The sequence below is a fragment of the Crocuta crocuta genome, unplaced genomic scaffold (genome assembly GCF_008692635.1).
Source record: "Crocuta crocuta isolate KB4526 unplaced genomic scaffold, BGI_CrCroc_1.0 scaffold113, whole genome shotgun sequence".
NCBI classification, from domain to species: domain Eukaryota; kingdom Metazoa; phylum Chordata; class Mammalia; order Carnivora; family Hyaenidae; genus Crocuta; species Crocuta crocuta.
The window spans coordinates 15,292,525-15,316,616 of record NW_027530368.1 but is presented as its reverse complement, the minus strand read 5'-3'; the positions used below and the strand labels follow the sequence as shown (position 1 = coordinate 15,316,616).

The following is a 24,092-nucleotide window of genomic DNA, read 5'->3' as shown; positions in this document are numbered from 1 at the left end:
AGCAGTCTTTTCAGTGTGATAGATTTGGTATTTAAACCTTGATTTCATGAACCAAGAGAAAGTTTGTCTGGTCAGAGGACTACAGATGCCTTGCAAAAAAACTAAAAGGTACGGTGCCTGGGTGACTCGGTCAGCTGAGCATCCAACTTCAGCTCAGGTTATGATCTCACGGTTAATGGGTTCAGGCCCCGCATTGGGCTCTCTACTGACAGTTCAGTGTCTGGGGCCTGCTTCAGATTCTGTGTCTCCCTTGCTCTCTGTCCCTCCCCTACTCATGCTCTGTCTCTGTCTCTCTCTCTCAAAAATAAATACACATTAAAAAAAAATTTTTTTTAAACAAAAAAACTAAACGGCTTATCCTATTTCTTGACTAGTTTTATGCTAAAACACAGTTGGCCTGTTTTGGCAATGCTTGCCCACTTTTATTGCTAGAGGATGTGCATGAATCAAGTAATTTGATTATTTGAGCACAAAAAGGTCAAGTGGGTTGTTATAGTTCATGTGTAATAAATAAAATAAAGCATCAGAAAACTAGATTATTAGTCTAAAGCCCTTAGATGGTCCCGTGTTTTCTTATGAAGCATAGCCAATAAACAGGGAGGTAGATAAAGATGTTCTTATTAGCTCCATAACTAGACGATGTACTTTTAGAGAAAGAAATCAATGATCTGGTTTCCCCAGTGCTATTGTCCACTGATGAACTGTCCGTATGCTGAACTCTAAAGGTCTTTTCAAGGCATGCTAGTGCCTGCTATTAAAATACTGAGGAAAATTTTTTTTTACATTCTACATAGAAACCAAGTACAGTAGAGCTAAGAAGTTAGTGCCTATGGCCCACTGCTATACACAAGTTACATAAAATTTTTCAAGTGGTGGTTGACACGTCAAGGAAACTGACAGCAACTGGGACTGCTCCTAGCAATTTTCTAGGAATAAGGACATCACCTAAAGAAGATTAGTGTGATCTTTGATTTATAAATTGATTTTAAAGAAGTTCCATCAAGTTATGTTGCATAGAAGGTCATATATAGTTGCACAGGTTTTGTTAATTTTTTAAAAAAAATCAAATAAGCTAAAAGCAATGATTTTTTAAGAAAGTAAATTTCTGCGCCATAAGGATGATTGGTATATTTGGACCTTTGTTCTACATCATCTTTATCTGTAGCTTTACCTGTAACAGTAAGTGATATATACATGGATAATCTGAGCTTGGTTTCTCCCCAAAAAGCAAACTCTGAGACAAGAGCTTGTCTGCACACAGGTTAGTGGCAATAATCTTAGGGACTGAGAGGAAGGGAGGATTGGGAAGAGTGAAATAGGACAGAAAGCAAAAATAAGGGTGTGCTGTCAAGCTGTTCACTATGGTCTACGGTGGCTCTGTGAGAAGTTGTAGAGAAAGCTCAGAACTGCTGTCCAAAAGGAGTTCAAAACACTTATTCACTGGGTTTTGTTCCCAAATGGTCAAGTTGCCCTAAAAGCGGTAACAATTCTCACATTTCCAGGTTTGCAAAGATATGTATGCTCCTATAGGCACTGTTGGTATTAGAAAATATTGGCATTAGAAAAGCTCTAGGACAAAGAACAAAGCAGTGGTAGAGTGGAGATGAGGTGTTTCGTCAAGACACACCACTCTGAGGTTGACCGAAGTGATATGGCCAAGTAAAAAGTAATACAATCGAATTGAAAGAGGGAGCAAGAATTACCTGATCCCTAGCCATCTGCCAACAAAGGAAATGACACACGGTCAATTCCCTAAAAGGTAAATAAATATATTTTTTAAAACACCTTCCTCACAAAATTAATTTGTATAAAACATTAATGATAATAAAAAGGACATCTTTGAAGTATCCAAAATACAGATCTATAAAAAAGGTTGTTGTCTCATTATTGAGCTTTGAAAACTTATTACATATTCTAAATACAAGTCCATTATCAGATATGCAATTCACAAATATTTTGTCTTAGGCTGTGGCTTATCTTTCCATTCTCTTAACAGTATTTTTCAAGAAAAGAAAATTTTAATTTTGATTAAGTCCAATTTACCAATTTGTTCTTACATGGATCTTGCTTTGGGTGTTACATTAAGAATCCTAAAGTCCCAGGGCACCTGGGTTGCTTGGTGGTTGAGCGTCTAACTTCAACTCAGGTCATGATCTCATGGTTCATGGGTTCCACCCCCATGTTGGGCTCTGAGGCTCAGAGCCTGGAGCCTGCTTCAGATTTTGTGTCTCCCTCTCTCTCTGTGCCCTGCTTCGGCTCATGCTCTGTCTCTGTCTCTCAAAAATAAATAAACATGGGGCGCCTGGGAGGCTCAGTCGGTTAAGCATCTGACTTTGGCTCAGGTCACGATCTCACAGTTTGTGAATTCGAGCCCCACGTCAGGCTCTGTGCTAACAGCTCAGAGCCTGGAGGCTGCTCTGGATTTTGTGTCTCCCTCTCTCTGCCCCTCCCCCACTTTCTCTCTCTCTCAAATAAATGTTAAAAAATTTTTTTTAATTAAGTTAACGTTAAAAAAAAACTAAAAAAAAGAAAGAAAGAAATCCCAAAGTCCCAAAGTTGTTCTTTGTGTTTTCCAGAAGTTTCATTGTCTTAGGTTTTACATTAAGTTCATAATCCCTTTGGAGTTAATTCTTGTATATAGATTGAAGTTCATCTTTTGTATACACCAAATTGTTTCAGCTCCATTTATTGAAAAGACAGTCTTTCCTCCACACTAATTACCTTTCCATCTTTGCTAAAAATAGTTGTTTGTATATATAAACAGTTGTATGGGTATACAGGCAGTCCCCAACTTACAATGGTCTGACTTATGATATTCCAATTTTACAATGGTATGAAAAATGATATGCATTCAATTGAATCTGTACTTCAAAGTTTGAACTTTGACCTTTCCGGGCTAATAATATGCTGTATGATACTTTTGTGATGCTGGACAGTGGCAGCGAGCCACAGCTCCCGGTGAGCCATGTGATCACAAAGGGAAACAACAGCCAGTACATTTAACACATGTTGCACCCATACAACCATTCTGCTTTTCACTTCCAGTACAGGAAGTCAATCAATTATATGAGATTTTCAACACACTTTTATAAAATAGCCTTTGGTAGATGACCTTGCCCAACTCTGGGCTACCATAAGTATTCTGAGCAGGTTTAAGGTAGGCTGGGCTAAGCTAGGATGTTCAGTAGGTTACATGTATTATTAACTGCATTTTCGACTTACAATATTTTTAACTTAACAATGGGTTTATCAGGATATAACCTGATAAACTTAGGGAATATTTTAAGTCAAGGAATATTTCTATGATAATGCCACATTGTCTTGATAAAAGTAAATTTGTATCTTGAAATCAGGTCACATTAGTGACCTTTAACTTTGTTCTTTTTCAGTTTCTCTATTTTAGATCCTTTGCATTTTCCTTAGGTAGTTTAGAATTATATTATCAATTTCTAAACTAACCTGTTGGGATTCTGACTGGGATTGTATTGAATCTATAGATCAATTTGAAGAGAACTGACATCTTAACAATACTGCGTAGTCTAATGCATTAGTGTGGCCTATCTTTCCATCTATTTAGGTCGTTTAGGCAAAAAAATCGCAGATGCTTCATGAGAGGAGATATATGGGTGACAAACACATAAAAAAATGTTCAACATCATTGGTCATTAAGGGAAAGAAATTAAAGTCACAATGATTTTTCACTACACATTATTAGGATGGCTAAATTGAGAAAGACTGGCCAAACCAAATGTGAGCAAAACTGCAGAGAAACAGCAACTCTCAAACACTATTGGCTTGGAATGTAAAATTTAACAATCACTTTTTTTTATTTGAGAGAGAGAGCAAGAGCGCAAGCAGGGGAGGGGGGGAGAGAGAAAGAGAGAGAGAATATCTTAAGCAGGATCCATGCTCGGCTCGGAGTTCGACGTGGGGCTCAATCTCACAACTGTGACATACTGACCTGAGCCAAATTCAGGAGCTGGAGGCTTAACTGACTGAGCCACCCGAGTGCCCCAACAACTACTTTCTTAAGCAACTGTTTTTGAATTCTGAAACAGTTTAAAGTTTTAAAAACAGTTTCAACAGTTTAAAAAATAATTTAAAAAATATAAAAAATTCTAATGTTACTGGTTTCTTAAATTAAACATACACCTTTTATATGATCCGGCATTCATTCCACCCCTAGGTGTTTGCTAAAGAGAAATGAAAACATATGTTCATTTAATGACATCACGTAATGTTAACAGCAGCTCTATTTGTAATAGTCAAATCTTGAAAACTATACATATGTCCATCAACAAGAAAATGGACAATATGTAGTAAATCCATACAATGGAGTACTACTCAGCATAAAAATAGTGAACTATTATACGCCACATATAGAAGAATCTCTAATTATGCTGAAGAAAGAAATCTGACAGAAGAGTACACAGTATCACACACAACTCTAGAAAGCCTCTCAGTAGTTGCCTGGTGACCAGAAGGGAGAGACAAGGGGGACAGAGAGATTACAAGGGGGTGGAGAGTTATCACATTCGCCTGACAGGGGAATGCAGAAACTTGGGCATGGAAATGTTTATTATCTTGATTGTGGGGCTGATTTCACAGGTGTGAACATTGGTCAAAACTAAAATTGTACACTTTAAGTATGTTCAGGTTATTGTAGATCAATTACACCTTAATAAAACTTTTAAAAAAAAATAACATTTGTTCTGACTTCAGGATAGTAATGGATCTACACAGCAGTACTTTCTTTGCAGATTATTCACTAATTAGAAGCTAAAAAAAATTATAAAGTAGCAATATTTCTAACACCAAGGACAAAGGCAGAAGATAACTGTCCAAAAACTCATCATCTGGAGAATGAAATTTTGTACTTCTTTATACATATATAAGATACATAAGATGTGTATATATGGAGAAGAAAGGAGAAAAGATATATAGGAGAACTCCGATGTTAGCTATTCTCCCATAACTGTTATTAAATTATGTTAAACTAGGAAAGCACTTAAGCAGAAAAGTGTGAACACTGCCAATCTCAAAATGTAATGCTTATTATCTTTAAAAGCATTTTGTTACTTTTATAATACCTGAAGTGATATAATAATGTCAGTCACTTAACCAGATCTTAGAGTATAATATCTTCATCTTAAGTACTATTATTTCCAGTATTTTAATAATTTTCTCACAGTCCCAGAATGTGATCTTTTGTGCTCTGATGACACTTAAATTAATAGCATAATTTTCTGGTACTTGCAACAGTTGCTTTCCATTCTGATTTTTTTTAATACTTTCCTATAATATGTGCAGATAAATCCTCTAATAATCATTTTTGTCTTTATCTCTAGGGGATTCAAAAAGCTTCAATAGACTAAGGAAATATCAAGATTAAACTTAAAGAATTTAATTTTAATATTAATTGCAATATTTCTAATCAGATATCTTTATAGAGATGGTAAATCTCTTAAATATTCAGTTCATTTGATCTTATTTGCAAGCCTCATTGATGTTCTCAACATTTTCTGTAGGTAGCTCTATAACTACATCTATTTAATCAAATGCTATTCTCTGTCAAGCAATCCACAGAGAATGTATCAACTTTTCCTATACTTAGGCTTATTTGGACTGTAACTGACTACTGCTGCTGATAACTTAAAAGATGTGCTACCAGGGACATCCAGGTGGCTCAGTTTGTTAAGCGTCTGACTCTTGACTTCAGCTAAGGTCATGATCTCACAATTGTGAGATGGAGCCCTGCCAGAAGACTCCTCTGGGCATGAAGCCTGTTTAAGGCTCTCTCTCTCCATTTCCCTCTGCCCTTTCCCATTCCCTCTCCCTCTTTCTCTGTTTCTCTCTCAAAAAGAAAAAAAAAATAAAAAGATTTGCTACTATTTTTAAGTCCTAAGAAGAAGGTATCTACCCACAAAGTCAAATGAAATATAGTCACTTCATAAACAACCATTACAGAATGACTACAGCAGCTGTGAAAAGGGAAGGGAAGGGAAGGGATGGGACAGGACGGGAAGGGAAGGGAAGGAAAGAAGACATCTGTCAAGTGCATGTTGACAATTAGGAGGCACTCTCAAACCTGGGCCTTAGCTATCCTGTACTGTAGACCATTAAAAAAAAAAAATCAACATCAAGTCAATTAGGAGAGGATTCTGAGTAGGTGGCTGAGTAGAAAACACCAGGAATGTGTCTCCCCACCTGGACAACATTTACACTGATAGAATCTGTGTGATGTATCTATTTTGGGACCCTGGGGTCTACTGAAGGCTTGCAAATTCTATCAACTTCAGGTCTTCACTTGACAGAGGGTCTCCTTCACCCAGCCCCATGACTACCAGCCCACAGGTACTCTAGGAGCAAGTTGCACAGCTTATAGGAAGGAGGGCAGGCAAAAGGGATCTTGTCCTTCAAATCAAAGGAATCTGTGCTCTGATCTGAATGTGGCTTCTACTCTCAGAGGGGCAAAGAGGCAGTTGGACATTGTTGCTGTACCTCCTCCCATTGTTGCAAGCCCCTCCTCCTCCCACAGAGTATTTTGAGAGCCAGTGCCATCTCCCGTCATCATTTTTTCTTTTTATCCCCTTTTTCAGAGTCAGACATTAAAGACCTGAACATTTTAAAGTAACTGCATATAAAGGGGAAATATGGAAGTCACTGTTCCAGTGCAGGGGAAGATGCAAGCTCAAAAATGACCAAAAAAGACCCTAATAAGCTTATAGTCAGGCAGATCCTTGGCACAGAGACAGCTTATGACAATCCAAAATAAAAAAACCAAAAGAATAAAATAAAAAAGTGGGAGATTATGATCTTTCTAGGGAGAAGAGAAAATCCAATTTCTAGACTTAGCTCACTACTGAAAGTATCCAGTTTTCAACAACAACAAAATCGTAAGCCATAAAATAAGGGGAAAGTATGGCCTTGATCCAAAGAAAAAACATTAAAGAAATGGTCCCTTAAAAAGACCTGCTAGATCTACTAGACAAAGAATCTGAAAAAATGGTCTTAAAGATGCTTTAAAAATTAAAGAGAGATGTGGAGAAAGTCAAGAAAACGATGGATGAATAAAATGGAGCCACTGATCAAGAGAAAGCAAACCTAAAAAGAAACCAAAATGAAATTTTGGAGCTGAACATACAATGACTGAAATGGAATATTTATAAAAGCAATCTAAACACAGATACGAGCATGCAAAAGAGTAGGGACCTAAAAGACAAATCATGTAAATGACCAAATCTCAGCAACAGAGAGCAAAAGGAATGAAGAGAACAGAATCTAATGGAAAAGCGGAACATCAACAATGCAAGCACTGTGAAGACCCAAAAGAAAGTAGCAGAGAGAACATTTGAAGAAATAATACCTTAAAAAAATCCCAATTTTGATGAAAGACATGAATATAAATATCCGAGAGATCAATGAAGTCCAAGTATGATGAAATCAAAAAGCTCCACACCAGGATACCTTATAATCAAGCTTTCAAAAGCCAAGGACAGAATCTTGTAAAAACCAAGAAGCAACTCATCATATACAAGGGATCCTCAAAAACAATCAGATTTCTCAGAAATTTTGAAAGCCAGAAGGCTGTGGGCTGATATATTCAAAGTGCTTAAAGCTAAAACAAAAATTAAAAAAAAAAACACAAAAAAACTATCAACCAAGAATCCTGGCAAAACTGTCCTTCATAAGTGAGGAAGAAATTAAGACATCCCCAGATAAATAAAAGCTGAAGTAGTTCTATCATTAGACCCATGCTGCAAGAAATGCTCAAAGGAGTCTCACAGGTCGAAATGAAAGGACAACAGGTAATAACAAGAAGCCCTTTAAGGGAATAAAGATCTCAGTAAAGGTAATTACATGGGCAATTATAAAAGCTAGTATTATCGTAAACAATGGCTTAACTCCACTCTGTTTTCTATACATTTTTATAGTAATTAGTCTAAAACCTAGCATTATTTATAACTTTGGTTTGTAACTCCACATTTTGTTTTCTACATAATTCGTGAGGCAAATGCATTTAAAAAATTATTAGTTTATGGTTTGGGGCACACAATGTTTAAAAATGTAACTCTGTAATATGAACAACTGAAAAGCATAGATAGGTACAGAGTTGCAAAGGACCAAAGGTTGTATATGTTATTGAAGTTAAGCTGGTATAAATTCAAATTAGAAGGCTATAACTTCAAGATATTAAATGTAATCCCCATGGTAACCACAGAGAAAATAACTATTACATATACACAAAAAGGAAAAATTTAAATGTTTAAGTAGAAAAATTCAACTAAGTCTAAAAACAGTAACGTAAAAACTAAGGGACAAAATAAGACATATGGAAAACAGCAGCAAAATGACAGAAATATGTCCCTCCTTACCAGTAATTACTTTAAATATAAATGGATAAACTCTCCAACCAAAAGACAGATTTCAAAAAGAACCAAATGTGACCTTGTACATATTTTGGCAGCTAAAATTCTTTAAGGCTACTGACGGATGACCCTTTAAATCAGTCTTGTCTGATTACTGCAAGCAGGGAAAAGTTTTTCCTTTCATTTCTTTCTTGGGGAGAGGGGGTTTTGGTAAAAATACTCATTTTAACATTACAGGGTTCTTTGGTTAGAGCCCCTCTACCATAGACATTAACAGGTGAGCAACAGCCACATGTACTGATTGTATCATTCACAATGGACAATGGCATTGAATGTAAGCTAGCTTACGTTTATCACTATGTTTTTCTTGAGCTTGTTCTTAGGTTTTACGAGGTACCAGGCGTACATTTTTACACTGAAATCTAAAGATACCTTAAAAGCACTTTCCACAAAAACAGTCCTTTATCATTATTTACTCATGTGTTTGTACATTTTTGTATGTTAATTTACAAATGATTTTTTTCAGCAAAAAATGTATATGCAAGAACCAAAAATAAAAGACACACAGATTGGCTAACGGATAAAAACACATGTTCCAACTATATGCTGTCTGTAAGAGTCTAACTTTAAATCCATAGAGACAAAGAGGTTAAAAGTGAAAAGATGAAAAAAGATATTCCATGTAAATAACAGCCAAAAGAGAGCAAGGGTGGCAATACTAATTATCAAAGTAGACTTTAAATTAAAATAGGTTACAAAGACAAAGAAGGACATTACAGGCCCATGTTCCATTTACTGCCGGTTTGATTCCAGACCACTGCACTGAAGTGATTACCATGATAAAGGAAATGCTGCACTAAAACAAGTCAAATGAATTTTTTGGTTTCCTAGTGCATTTAAAAGTTATGTTTATACTGTACCGTGGCCTATTAAGTATGCAATAACATACGTGTAAAATAATGTTCTTTAATTAAAGAACACATTACTGGGGTACCTGCGTGGCTCAGTCAGCTGAGCGTGCAACTTCAGCTCAGGTCATGATCTTGCAGTATGTGAGTTCAAGCCCTACATCGGGCTCTGTGCTGATGGTTCAGAGCCTGAAGTCTGCTTGGGATTCTGTCTCTCATTCTCTCTCTGCTCCTCCCCAACGTGTCCTCTGCCTCTCTTAGTCTCTCAAAAACAAAAAAGTGCAAAAAAAAAATATTTTTTTAAACACATTATTGCTAGAAAGTGCTAACTATCCCCCAAGCTTTCAGAGTCCAAATCTTTCTGCTGGAAGAGTGTCTTGTCTTGATGTTGATGGTAGCAGACCGATAAGGGTAGTGGTTACTGGAAGTTAGAGTGGCTGTACTAATTTCTTAAGATAAGACAACAATGAAGTTTGAGGCACTGAGGGACTTCGTCCCCTTCCCTAACAATTTCTCTGTGGTACACAATGCTGTTTGACACCCAAATTGGAGTCAATTCTCTCAAACCCTACTACTGCTTTATCAACTAAGTTTCTGTAATATCCTAATCCCTTGCTGTCATTTCAACAATCTTCACAGCATCTTTGCCTGGTGTAGACTCTATCTCAAAAACCCATTTCTTTGCTGATTCATAAGAAACAATTCCTTATCTGGGAAGAGAGAGTTGCAAATGACATATCAGATAANGAGAAACAAACTGAGGACTGATGGGGGTGGGGGGAGGGGAAGGGAGGATGGGCATGGAGGAGGGCACTTGTGGGGATGAGCACTGGGTGTTATATGGAAACCAAATTGACAATAAACTATTTGTAAAAAAAGAAAAAAAAAAGAAACAATTCCTTATCCATTAAAGTTTGGTCAGGAGATTGAAGCAAATCAGTCCCATCTTCAGGTTCTACTTCTAAGTCTAGTTCTCTTGATGTTTTCCCCCACATCAACACCATATCTCCACTGATTTCTTGAACCCCTTAACGTCTTCAATGAGGGTTTGCATCAACTTCTTTCAGACTCCCGTTCATGTTGATATTTTGACCTCTTCCCATGAATCACGAATGTTCCTACGGCATCTACAACAGTGAATCCCTTCCAGAAGGTTTTCAATTTACTTTTCCCAGATCTGTGGGTGATAGGGCTGTAACCCTACAAAATGTATTTCCTAAATAATACCCTTTGATCCACAGGCTGCTGAATGGATGTTGCATTAACAGGCATGAAAACATAAATCTCCTTGTACATCTCCTTCAGAACTCTTGGGTGACCAGGTACGTTGCCAATGAGTAGTAATATTTTTAAAAGAATCTTTTTTTTTTCTTTTTTTTTTTAACTATGTTGTAAACAGATGTGATGACACCCAGGCTTTGTTATTCCATTTATAGAGAACACACAGAGTTAATAGTATAATTCTTAAGAGCTCTAGGATTTTCAGAATGGTAAATGAGCACTGGCTTCAACTTCAAGTCACCAATTACATTAGGCCTTAAAGAGAGAGTCAATTTGTCATTTGAAGCTTATGAGGCAAGGCATGGACTTCTATGAAAGTCCCAGATGGCATCAGCATCTAAAGAAAGCTGTTTTGTATATGCTGAAAATCCATTCTTTAGTGTAGCCACCTTTGTTCACTATCTTAGTAGGTCTTCTGAAAAAATTTACTGCAGCTTCTAGATCAGCATTTGCTGCTTCACCTTGCCCTTTATGCTTTAGAGAGGACTTCTTTCCTTGAACCTCATGAACCAGCCTCTGCAGACTCAAACTTTTCTTCTGCAACTTCCTCATCTCTCCTTACCTTCACAGAATTGAAGAGAGTTAAGGCTTTGCTCTGGGTTAGGCTTTGGCGTAGAAGTATGTTGTGGCTGGTTCAACTTTCTACCCAGACTCTCAAAACAGTTTTGTTTTCTTTTCATTGGTGTGTTCACTGGAGTAACACTGTTAATCTCCTTCAAGAACTTCTTTGCATTCATAACCTGATTTAGAGTTTGGCTCAAGAGCCTCGCTTTCCAGCCTAACCTGGTTTTTGCCATGCCTTCCTCACTAAGTTTAATCATTTCTAGCTCTTGATTTAAAGTGAGAGACCTGAAACTCTTCTTCTCACCTGAACACTTAGAGGCTATTTAGGGTAATTAACTGAACTGATTTCAAAATTTCTGTGCCTTGGGGAATAGGACAGTCAGGGGAGAGGGAGTGAAATGAGGGAAAGCCAGTATGTGCAGCAGTCAGAACACACACAACATTTATTAAGCTCGCCATCTTAAATGGGGGCAATTCATGGGGACTCAAAACAATCCCAACAGTCAAATCAAAGATCACTCGTTGCAGATCATCATAGCAAACAATAATGAAAAGCCGTGAAATAGAGTAAGAATTACCACGATGTGACAGAGACCAGAGGGAGCAAATGCTATTGGAAAATGGCACCAATTAACTTCAAGGCAAGAATCCACAAACCTTCAACTTGTAAACACAAAAACAAAAACGAAGAACAAAAATAGTATGTGTGCAGTGCAATAAAGCAAAATACCGTAACACGAGGTATGCTAGTACACTAGACCCTGCCTAACTCTAGCAAAAGCTCCAATGTTCTAACTCCGACCCACAGAATACCAAATGCTGTGTAATTCATGCACTATCTCCTCATCTCATGCCTTTGTTCTTTGGCTAATGCAGTTGTCTCTTCAAGTATCATCTCCCTTCCCAAACCTAACTTCTCATTCCTCAAGACACACTGAGCTCAAGTAACATCCTATCCAGAAAGCCTGCTTAGCCACATCCAATTATATTCCTCTTCTCCACCTTATCACAAAAGCTTATTAGAACACTCAACATATTTTACTAAAATTATCTCTTTAAATATCTCTCTCCTTATCAGACTAATAGTTAATCCTGAAAGCCTACCCTAGGTTTTAGAATCTGTCTAGTTCACCTTAACAATCTCAGGATCCGGCTCAGTGCTCCACATGTAGTGGATAATAAATGTATGCTACACTTCAATGGTTTCCTACTGAAAAATGTTGCTTCTTACTTTTCTGTTTATGTCCTTTTTCCAGGTAACTATGAAGAAAGACGGCCATGACAGCTATACAATTTCATCTAGAAAAGCATGAAAAAGAAGATATAACTTCCCTAGTAGACCTTTGTTAAGTTAGTTCCTCTTAACTATCATCCCTAAGTTCTATGAACATCCAAAGAACCCTGTGGGAAAATAAGAGGATTTATCTCTTTGTCACTTGCCTGTAAACAGGGTTTATTTCAAAAACACATGACTGGTTTAACATTAGGAAATCCAACAATTCACCACATTAACAGATTAAAGGAGAAAAAAAATGTTGATTATCTTAACATATAAAGAGAATATATTTAATAATTTCAACTTCCTAGTCATAACAAAACTCTTAGCAAACTGGAAATAGAAATAAATTCCATTAATTATTGTTAAAGGATTTCAGTACAAGAAATACATAGACAAAAATCTACCTAATAATAAAAACTTCAAGTTTTTCCTTTGAGATCTAGAAGAAGACAAGAATGCTTGTGTTTACTATTTATAGTTCACATTGTACTGGAGAGCTTAGCCAGGGCAGTAAAGGGGAGGGGGGGGGAAGGTGTAAAGATGGGAATGAAGGAAATAAAACTGTTGTTATAAATGATATGATGTTGTTCACAGTAAATCCAAATGAATTTATTGATAAACTTTTAGAGAACAGTCTAACAAGGCTACTGGATAGAAAATCATTAAAGAAAATAGATTTAAATATATCAGCAATGAACAAAACTGAAGGAAAAAAGGGAGGAAATGACTACTATGCACAACCAAGAATGGCCAAAAAGTCTGAAAATACCAAATGATAACTTAGATATCATTTTCTGCCTCTCCGCTCCAAATCCACCCTCATTATTTATCTGCTCTGTGGTAATGGAAGTTTACCCTGTAAACATGTCTCTTCAACAGCTCCATGGTGTTCAGCCTCATCAGTAGAAGATGCCGTAGGGTTAACTGCTTACTAATTCAGGCTGTGGTATCCTGTCCACCAGCCTTGGTCAACTGCTACCTCAGAGGAATGTTTTCTGCTGGCTTAGTGGCTACCAGCCAGAAGGGTAGAAGGGTCTTCTCCAAGAAATCTAACCAATCATTCAAAAAGACCTAAAGGTACTAACACTGGCATTCTTTATCATGCGGTCTACTCAGATGACTCTCCACTCAAGTTCACAGTTGACAAGCCCCACATGTGCACTCAGAGCATCCCAAGAGCTTTTTACAGCTGACTTTTAATCACAAGCAGATAAACAAAGATTATAAGACTAGACAAAAAGGCAACTCAAGGAAACAAACTACTCAGAGGAGGAAAAAAAAAAACAGAGAAAAACATTACTATCTCTGGGGTAAAAGAGAATATACACCTATGAAGTGAACTCTTAGAGATGAACATGACAGAAGTAAAAACAAAACAAACAAACAACAAAACAGGAAGTTTATTCGCTGATGAAATTTCCCAGAAAATAAAGCTAACAGAAAACCTAATATAGATGGCTAAGAGGAGATGTAGATAAGTGATGGAAATTGGAGACTGAATGAGTTTTAAGTACAGAAAAAACTACAGACATGAAGAAGTAAGGTAACTCTTAACTCAAGGAATAGCAACAGCCAGGGTGACAAAGGAAAAATAAGGGTTAACTACATGGCTTATCTCTGCATAATATACATACGTGTTCACAATAATGTAAACCCTGAATATTAATATAATCCAAAGTAAAAGATAATTATTTGGATGCTCCACTTGGCAACACATCTACTAAAATTGGAATGATACAGAAAAGATTAGCACGGCCCCTGCAAAAGTGGGACATGCAAATTCGCAAAACTTTCCATATTAAAAAAATAAAGAAAGAAAGAAAAGAAAACTATTTGGGGAAAATAGGAAGGTAAGAAGTATGCATATGTGTGGAGTGGGTGTAGGTATAAAAAACAGAAACCTCATCTATAGGGGAAAGTTAACAGATAAGGACCAGAACAGAAACAAAACACAGTGAAATTACAAGAGTATGTAATAATATTAATACAAATAATAATATAACACCAAAAGGATCAGTTAACAATGAAAAGTCACTGACTTTGCAGAAGGAGGAAAAAGGTGGGAAGGAGGCTAGGAAATACTACTTGGGCTAAAAAATAGCTTGCCCATATTGTCATGGTCAACTAGAAAAATTTTTTTTTTTAAGTTCATTTATTTTGCCAGAGAGAGAAAGAGAGTGGGGGAGGGGCAGACAGTGAGGGAGAGAGAATTCCAAGCAGGCTCCTCACTGTCAGTGCAGAGCATGACGTGGGGCTTGAACCCACGAACCATGAAATCATGACTGAAACCAAGAGTCAGATCCTTAACCGACTGAGCCACCCAGTTGCCCCTAGAAAATAGGATTTCTTAAACAAGCATTCACAGTAGCAACAAAATGTTTTTAAATATGGAGGAATAAATTCAACAAAAATATGCAAAATGTGGATTAAGAAACCACTGCTGCTTAAGTGAGAGACCTAAATAAATGTAAACATACCAGTTCTTAGATTATGGACACAACAGTCTTCATTTGATGGATAAATGTAAACCTAATTATAACTAAAAACTAAGTGACTCTAAGGAGTTCCTAGAATAAATGCAGCTCATTATCAGTGACGTTCTAAAAACTAAAATATTTTGTCAAGTGACAAGCACAGGTTCCATGCTATTATCCAGTGAGAACCCCATTCTAAATAAAGGCATTACAGGTGATTTTATATTTTATTAATCTTGCTTATTTGTATTTTCTTTTTCTTTTTTTTTTTTCTTTTTTAGAATCAATTCAGGGTACTTTTAAAATAAGTTACTGGGTGCCTGGGTGGCTCAGTCAATTAAGCATCCAATTCTTAATTTCAGCTCAAGTTATGATCTGCGTCAGGAGATCAAGCCCCGTGTTGGGCTCCACACTGAACGTGGAGCCTCCTTGGGATTCTCTCCCCCTCCACCCATCTCTGCCCCTCACCTGCTTGTGCTCTCTTTCTCCCACTCTCTCTCAAAATAAATCGACTTTACCAAAAATAAAATTATTAAAGAAAAAGAATGAAAGATGGTTAATAGACTAATGAGGCAAATATCACATTGATACTTCTACCATATCACAGGATCTCAATAATGAATTAGGTTTCTTTTTTTGGCCTTTTGACGTCTTTTTAAGCATACTACCATGGTAATAATAAAACTGCCTCAGCAAAAGCCTATTTAATTAGCCAATTTAAGAGTGAACAAGAATCCAGTACGAGGAGTTCTCCGACAATGAGAGCGAAGAGAAAAAATGGAAAGAAAGACAATCTAGGAGGGCAAAATAGGAGTAGTTCCACAGGATCCTTAGAGGGGATACAGAGGATTTTTCCCCCTGACATTCTGTTTAAATAAAAGTTATTTTTCTTAATATCTCTGTGAAAAAGAAGGTCATTATTTCCATATACATATAAACTGAGGCAAGAGGCAGTCACATGACTTGTCTGAAATTATACAATTAAGTCAGTGACTGAACTGTAAACAAAACCAACGATACCCAACTGCTAGTCTGCTGCTCCAACTAATGGATCACGCTCCCTGCTATGTAATAGGACTGTTTCCTTTAATTATGAATTCTTCATTCACCATCAGCTTATCAGCCAGAGGCTTCATCATTAGTTTTGCTATTCTTGCACTCATGGCATTATTCTAAGAATATGAGATTTCCATGATAAAAAATATAAAAACAACTGCTTAATGTATCATACCAAATCCGAAGATTCCAACTGCAATCGCAAGGATACGTCACCAAACCTGCACTTAATGTCACAATTACAGGCAGAACCGCAATTCTAACACCTATTTGGGGTTGATCAGTGACCTGGAGAGAATGAATTTTGTTCTTATAGATCCCAGTATCAGTGCCCTTAAAATCTTACATTACCGCATTCTACGGTCTCATCTGTCAACAAAATTCGCAAATATAAGCTAGAAGTTGACGTCCAAAAGGTAGCAGATTGTTGCGGTACATTTTGGAGCATCTGTGATGCTGGGAAGTAGACTAATATAAAAACCATGACATTCTTACATCCTATGCTAAAATCTATAAAAGAAAATTTATTGGGTAAACAAAGTAAATCTCTGAAAAGACGTATGCAGGCGCTTGTCTTTGAGAAGCACTTTGTGTTTCTTTGGCACAGATCACGGCAGCAGTAGTGGCAGCAGCCTTGCCCTTGGTGCTGATTTCTTACTACTCTAAATGTCTCCTCTGAGCCAGAATACACTGGCTGTTGCTGATCATGCTGTGAGACACCTGCACTGGCTACTAGGCTTGTCATGACGCACAAAACCCTACCATCTTCAGCTTGACATTGTGCAAGTTATAATTATTCATCCAAATGAATATGTCAGAGCAGCAGCAGCAGACCTCTCATCAGAGCAAAAGAAAAATACATCAAAACATTATCAACCCAGCAGGAAGACAGGGACCATAAGGAAAATTACCCATTTTTAATATGGATGCCACAAAGCCATGCCTATTATTTCACAAAAAGAAAGGAAAATAAAGATCTTCCAAGTTTAAAGTCCAGAAACACTTTGAATCCAAAGAGGAAATGTACAAAAGCAGATAAGTATTTTTTAAATCAATTATCTGGGACCTATTCACAATCTTGTAAACAGAAGTATGCTGTTAGACTACATTTATTTTGCTTAAGAACTACAACTGTTTAAAAATTAAGAAAAAATAACTCCCACAAGCAGAACTGTTTCCAAAAAGCCAATGAAAAAAAAAGATCATACAAAGTGGTCTGCTATTCCTTCTTATTTTTAAAACATAAACCTTGCCAATATTCTTACCGTGTCTAAAAGACTCAAGATTTCATACCATTGGTAGTATCACCAAAATGCTTATGATGTACTGCTATGCTAGACGCTAAATAATAGGTAAATAAGGTATTTTGAAAATTTTCTAAATTTTAATGGCAAATGTAAAAGAAAATCTGAAATTACTCCTAGATCTACACAATGAAGACACATCCAAATTTATGAGCATATATAATAGCCAAGTGTAAATAAAGTTCCGTCTCCTAATAAAATATGAGAAAAACATATAACTTTAGAATATTAGGAAACTATCTTTTCAGAACAAGATACAAAAGATTTTCTCATTCAAGCCAAAAAAGCAGAAATTACAAGAAAAAGATGATAAATGAGACCACGCTGAAAGTTAAACTTCTGACTGAGAGAAAAGATCATTTACAAAGTTAAAAAGTATGCCACCGAAAGAAGCAGTTACAACCCACGCAACCAACAACTGGCATCCGAATAAAAAAGAGACGCTTACAATATAAGAAAAAATTTTAAATAAACAAAGATTATAAGTACAATAATGATGACTACCAATTCTTGTTAAAAATTAAGGTCAGACTACAGTCAGATTACCACTTGGAAAGGATTTGGAAAAGTAGGTATTAGTATGCAATCCTGGGTAGGAGTATAAACTTAGACAACCAATTTGGGAAGGCAATTTGGCAATATTTAGTAATCTCAGAGAGGTACATTCCCTTCAATCCAACATTTTCACTTCTAGGCATAAGCCACCCCAAAAGTCTCCCATGTGTACAAGAAAACATAAGGATGTTCACCACAGCACTACCTAAGAAACTAAACAACCTAATCAGTATGACAATGAATAAATTAACTGGTGGATTCACAGAATGGAACTATATTAAGCACTTAAAGTAAATGTACTAAACATGCAAAGATCATGGGTAAATATCAGAAACAATGCTATTTAAAAACTTCAGCCAGCCAATGTTATGTTATGGCATGCGCAAATGTGGCAAAAAAATATGCATGGATAAAATATGCATCAATTTCTGGAAGGTGGTTACTCTGGAAAGGTAAAGAAGAAAAGAAAAAAAAGCAAAAATAAAGTCTTACTTGTTCCTAGACCATTTTATTCCTAAGACAGAGACAGAAATAAATAAGAGAGAGAAGTGAAACGAACATGACAAAAAATTAACATCTCTCAAATAGGAGTTGTGGATAAAAAGGCAGCCAAATTTTTATCTGTGCTTTACCAGGAGTTTTAGTATCCTCTTTAATTTAAAAAAAAAAGCATTTAGGACATTCCAGTTACTCATTAGTTGCTTCCTTAGAGCTAGAACAAAACAGAAAACTTGCCATATGACCTAATTAAATCTAAAATTCATCCCATGCTTAAAAGTGCAAGGCATTGAGCTGGTGTTAAGTAGGGACAGAAAATTTGAAAGAAATTACCCTCAGATTTTCCAGTATACTGAAATCACAAAAGAATTTTGCTAAATGACAGAATAAGGTAAGTATTCTCCACACACTTTTTGTGGAGATGAAAACTTTTTAAAACAAGGTAGGCCAAATAGAAAATGTATATTTGAAAAAGAGGAAAAGTTTCTGTAAAAAAATAAATCAACACAGCATTTCTTAAATATTTATAACATATACCAGAATACCAAAAGCAATTTACAGCATATTTCTTCTCCTTTACTTTGCTGTGTTCTCTTAATTTCCACTGAAAGAAGGGAAACTCTTGTTTTTAAAAAATTTAAAAAGTTTTAACATATATGTGATTAAAAGAACATTTGGACTTATAGAACACTATTTAAATCCTATTACGTTTTTTAAATAACAACATATACAATTACTTTAATCTGTTTTTATTTAAAACATTAAGCATAAATTTTCACTTGACACTATCAAAATTTCAGAACAAAAATATAGGTAGCCTCTAGAGAATAAAATGTCCATAGGAATGTATTTTCCCCCCTCTTTGCATAAGAATAGAAATGCTCTTTCCATTTTGTTATCAACTGCCACAATTTACTTGGGGAAAGGACCCCACCTGGTCATCATTAGATTGTTTTTTGAGTCTAACCACCACTCTGTCAGATCTTTAAATTACACACACATCATGCTGATTATGGTACTACTAATACCATATCACCTTACAGCTACATGATGTTACTGTTACCCTGCAGTTCTAATTTCATCTTCTTGCTAAATTATAATCAAGTTTTTAAGAAATTAAACTGACAGAACCAGGAGCAAGAATCTCCTGTATTCTATACATGAAGTATGAATGTTCCAAAGCCCATACAAAAATATAATCTAAGTTCAAGGATGAATTATGGGAACCACTTTATAATAATAAAAACTGAGTGGAAATGATTTGTATTTTCAGTCATAACTCATTCTCCTATGAAAAATGATTCTCTGATATTATGCCATCAATATTAACAGTTTTAGCAATCTGAAAAATTCACCCAACTTTCCATTTACTGTTCATGGTTTTGTAGAGTTCTTTAGGACTTAAATTCAAAGGAAAATTTCTGTCATTAGACTTTCTTCATATTATTTAATGTGAGGCATAAACATCTCAATACTGAATGGTGTGTTTACATGTGAGGGGAGGGAGAAAGTGGATATTAACTACTAGAGAATACGAAAAAAAAGCACTCTAAAAGTTCTGTTTATAAATAAATGCTTACCAAAAAAAAAAAAAAAAACCTAAAAAAAAGAACTACTTTATAACCTATAATGGCCACTTATGCTTTTTAGCTGCTTAAAATAAGTTTAATTACTTACCTGTGGTGTCCAGGAAACAGAAAATGGAACAGGAAAATCCACAAAACAATCTGGTGATTCTGCAGGGTACTACAAAAAAGCATAAAATTAGGTGATTTTTGCTCCTGTGTGGTAATTTCACATGAAGTATATTAAGAAAACTGAATAGGAAAAGTTTTATTATAAATGCAAATGTGTTATATATAAATATTTTGATTCTACTAATATAGAAAATGTCAACAGCTAATTAATAGTCAAGTTATGCTCAGGAGTTACAAAGTTTGGTGACTGGGATGCCAAGGCAATGGGTTTTGAGTAAAGAATAATGAATTAATTCAGTGTCAGGTCACTTGCTAATGTAAACTGAGGAGAGAACCACATAGGATCTCAGTTTATCTTTAAAACGAGAGATTTTTCATCTTTAAAACTGATACTTAATTTCCTTTCAACCTAAAATTTACTCTCAGTCTCAGTCACTATTTAAAAATGCTATATCTATTAAAAGAATCAAAATCTACAAAAATATAAAATATTAATTAAAAGAAGTATTTTTCACAATAAAGCAGTTAGTTTTAGCAAGAATATAACTTAAAAGGAGCAATAAAATGCCTTCTAGTTATTAAGGAAAAATAAAAGTAATAGCTTTAAGAAAAACCTTTTCATGGTTGGTAAACAAAAAATTGAATTCAATAGCTTCACACAAAAAGTGCCAGTCATTAAGGACAAATCAGATGTCCAAGTTAAGAAAGATCAAAGGCAATTTTTCCTAAAATCAATTTTGTTATTAAAGAATTGTACCACATGATTTCTGTAAAATCCAATTCTGTATTCTTGAAAGTCACATGTAATTATAAAATAGTCATTTCTTTTCAATAAAAAGCAAAATTTACTAAGAGAAAATTAGTTTGAGGAAAACCTCAGTCTCTCATTTGACAAAATGTTTAAAATAAGTTTTAGCCTTTCACTTTCCTCACTACTTTGCTGAAAAAGTAAAGCAGTTCCAAGAATTATTACGGTATTTAGCAAACATCTGAAGTCAATGTTATGAAAAGAATTAACACTTTGTTACAATAAGTGGTTTGCTAAAAGGAAGCCTATCAACATATACTCTGATGGTATCTGACTACACAGAACTGGTAACACAAAGGAAAATATACAGGTCATATAAAAATATAATAATGATTTAATTTGGAGAAAAGGAAAAAAGAAGGTCAGGCTGAGACTGAGGGAGCTCTAGATCAAATTTTTAAGTATCGGATGATGTACTTCAGAGTATAATTGCTATAATTACTACAAAAAACAATCGATATGCCATTTTTACAAGTCCTATGATTATCTCAAAGTAAGTGCAGGCAGAGACCTTAGCTTTCTCTGATTTCCTGATCTGCTAACTTGTATGTCTTGGACAAGTCATTTAACCTCACTGGCTGTTTGATATATAAAATTGATGGAATGCAACTACAAGTCATAAAATCTCTTCCCTCTAACGTGTTAAGATTCTGTAAAAATAATGCATACTTGAAACCTCCATGGGTCAAAAATGGAACATCGAGTTCAATTTGAGTTGCTGCTATTTATCTCCTACTCATGCTGAAAATGAGCAATATCAACTCTCTAACTTAAATCATCAGTCTAGGGAGAGTATGAAGTTAATGAAATGGTTACTGTATTTAGAGTAGATGAACAAAGGAAAATATCTGTGACTTTGGGAATCATTTAGTACATACAGCATGTTATTTTAAAAGAAAATATGATACTACATTCAAATAGGACTCAGTAAATAAACATATACAGACAGATATAGAAAGAGACTGACAAATAGTTAAATAAAAAAGAAGTTAGAATAATTTAATATGATCCCAGATATAGATGAGTCACCATAGAATTTGAGATAATGACCTCTTTCAAATATATTTTTATGTGTAATTATGTAGAAATACAAATATGTACATAATAAATTAGACTGATCTATCTGTAGGTGACTTTATTGTACATTTACTATGAGTTAAATGCAAATGTACTGTATGTTATATTCATGTTCAAGATCAATTTTGTTTATACAATAAACTGTACATAACTGTAAAGAACCTAAAAACCAAATTGATATACTTCTGGAAGACTTTACATGAATTGTGAAGTAGGATCTTAGAGATTTCAGAATCATTTGTGTGGTAGTACTAACCACAACGCAGGTAACTAATGCAATATTGCAGAAGAGCTTTATAAAACTTCAGATAGTTCTCAATTGTAAGCTATATAGACAGGTATATATAAAACCAGAGATTAATTGCCAAGTTTTACTTGAGCAGTCTAAGTGACAACAAAAGCTCCCCATAAAGGGGTATTAAACGAAAAGTAAGTAGTCATCAATTATTTGTATTAAGTTTTTCAATCTCACTTGAAACAATTCATCAATAACTATAAAAGAATTATAGCATATTAAATATTTGTCATATACAGTTTTTTTAAGACTCTGTAGCATATTGTTCTAAGGAAAATTTTAACCCTAATTGTTCTGTGATTGGATCATCTAAGCAGTAAGGCTGCCTCCAAGTAAATACATACAAACTGTAGAAAACTACAGAAACAGCCATCAGAGATGGAGTGCCCCCAGCCTCAGAAACATCTGTGATTTGTTTTTCAAGTAGTTCTGACCTTGGCCAAAGCTGAGGAAGCTCTGGTCCACTTTTTTAAAGAAAAGGTAAGAGTTCCATCTCATAGTTCACCAGGTATTGTAAATACTGCATAGAAATACACCTAGAAAAATGACAAAGTTCAACTGTTTCCATGTTTTGATTTATATATTCACTTAATAGGGTGTTTACTTAAAATTGATATTTTCTTTAAGAGTGTTGGAAACAGGGGCGCCTGGGTGGCTTAGTCGGTTAAGCGTCCGACTTTCGCTTAGGTCATGATCTCGTAGTTCGTGGGTTCGAGGCCCGCGTCGGGCTCTGTGCTGACTGCCAGCTCAGAGCCTGGGGCCTGTTTCAGAGTCTCTGACTCCCTCTCTCTCTGACCCTCCCCTGCTCACGCTGTCTCTCTCTCTAGAAACAAATAAAACATAAAAAAAAATTTAAAAAAATAAAAAGAGTGTTGGAAACAGTGAGGGGGGAATGGCAAAATTGGGAGACTATGTATCGAAGCAAAAAAATAAATGTCTTCTTTTAACTATACATCAAAAAATAAAGAAATAAAAGTTTGTATATTTACAATAAGCCTGCTTTAAGGTTTACTTTTTTTTAAATCAGCTTGACACTTTAAAATTTAGTTTGAGTTATGATATTTGCATTATATTCTCTTAACACATAGCTTCAGCTATCAGTGTTTGTAACTGAAAATCCCAAATACTCCTAAAAAAAGAAAAAAGAAAAGGAAAGGAAAGGAAAGAAGAACAAAAAGAAGAAAAACAAGAAGCAGAAACAGAAATTACCACATCTAAAATACAACTCTGGCCTATGAAAATTGAACTGAATTGACAAAGACTCCAATAAAATCATACCAACATAAGATTCATCACTTCCACCCTTTTTTTTCTATAAATTCTTTTAATTCTTTCCTAGTTTAAATAAAGCTTTCTAGTCTCTCTTGCTAGAACATTCATAATAATGCTTCAAGCTATCAATGCTGCAAAAACAGACACGTAACAACATTCTTCACAGAAATTACATTAAGTGTAAAACACTTATCTCCCCAAAAAGAGGGTAATAAAAAGCAAACACGATGGTCCATACTAGTGCCTACATCCTCACTCTCACTCAGTACTACTACTACTGTCATTAATTAGAATTAATAACAAAATCTTGCAGTTACAGGCAGAGCTGATGTAAAACTCATCTTCTTAGTAAAAAAGAAAAAAAAAAAGGTAAATATAAAGCTATTGAAAAACCATGACCCCTGCCAGCACCCAGAATAAGGATGAGATACATTTAAAATTTTTCATTTTGGTCTTCACAGTGGCAAACAAGTTTTATCGGTGTACAAAGTATTAACAAATAAAACTTTGAAGTAAATGACAAAACCCTTGCCACTAGCAGTACGTGACCTTTGGTGGCAGAATAAAGTAAGATTTCTTCCTGATCTTAAAAAAAAAAAAAAAAAAAAAAGCACACCTATAAAAAGAAAATAAAAATGTTTTCATCTTAACAAAA

General features: G+C 35.2%; 1 protein-coding gene and 1 non-coding gene across 5 annotated transcripts in view; one reads left to right on the top strand and one right to left on the bottom strand.

Moving 5' to 3' along the window:
• Positions 1–24,092, bottom strand: part of FANCL (FA complementation group L) — a 92,944-nt gene that overhangs the window by 25,019 nt on the left and 43,833 nt on the right. For 3 of the 4 annotated variants that reach the window (XM_077766487.1, XM_077766488.1, XM_077766489.1), the window contains one exon: positions 19,966–20,034. The exons of the other annotated variant lie outside the window; for it this stretch is intronic. In XM_077766487.1, coding sequence (XP_077622613.1) covers positions 19,966–20,034 — 69 coding nt within the window. The remainder of the gene's footprint in view (positions 1–19,965; positions 20,035–24,092) is intronic. 4 annotated transcript variants of the gene reach the window in all.
• Positions 14,098–14,204, top strand: LOC144233541 (U6 spliceosomal RNA). Its single transcript, XR_013335698.1, has one exon. It is a non-coding gene; the product is annotated as a U6 spliceosomal RNA (small nuclear RNA).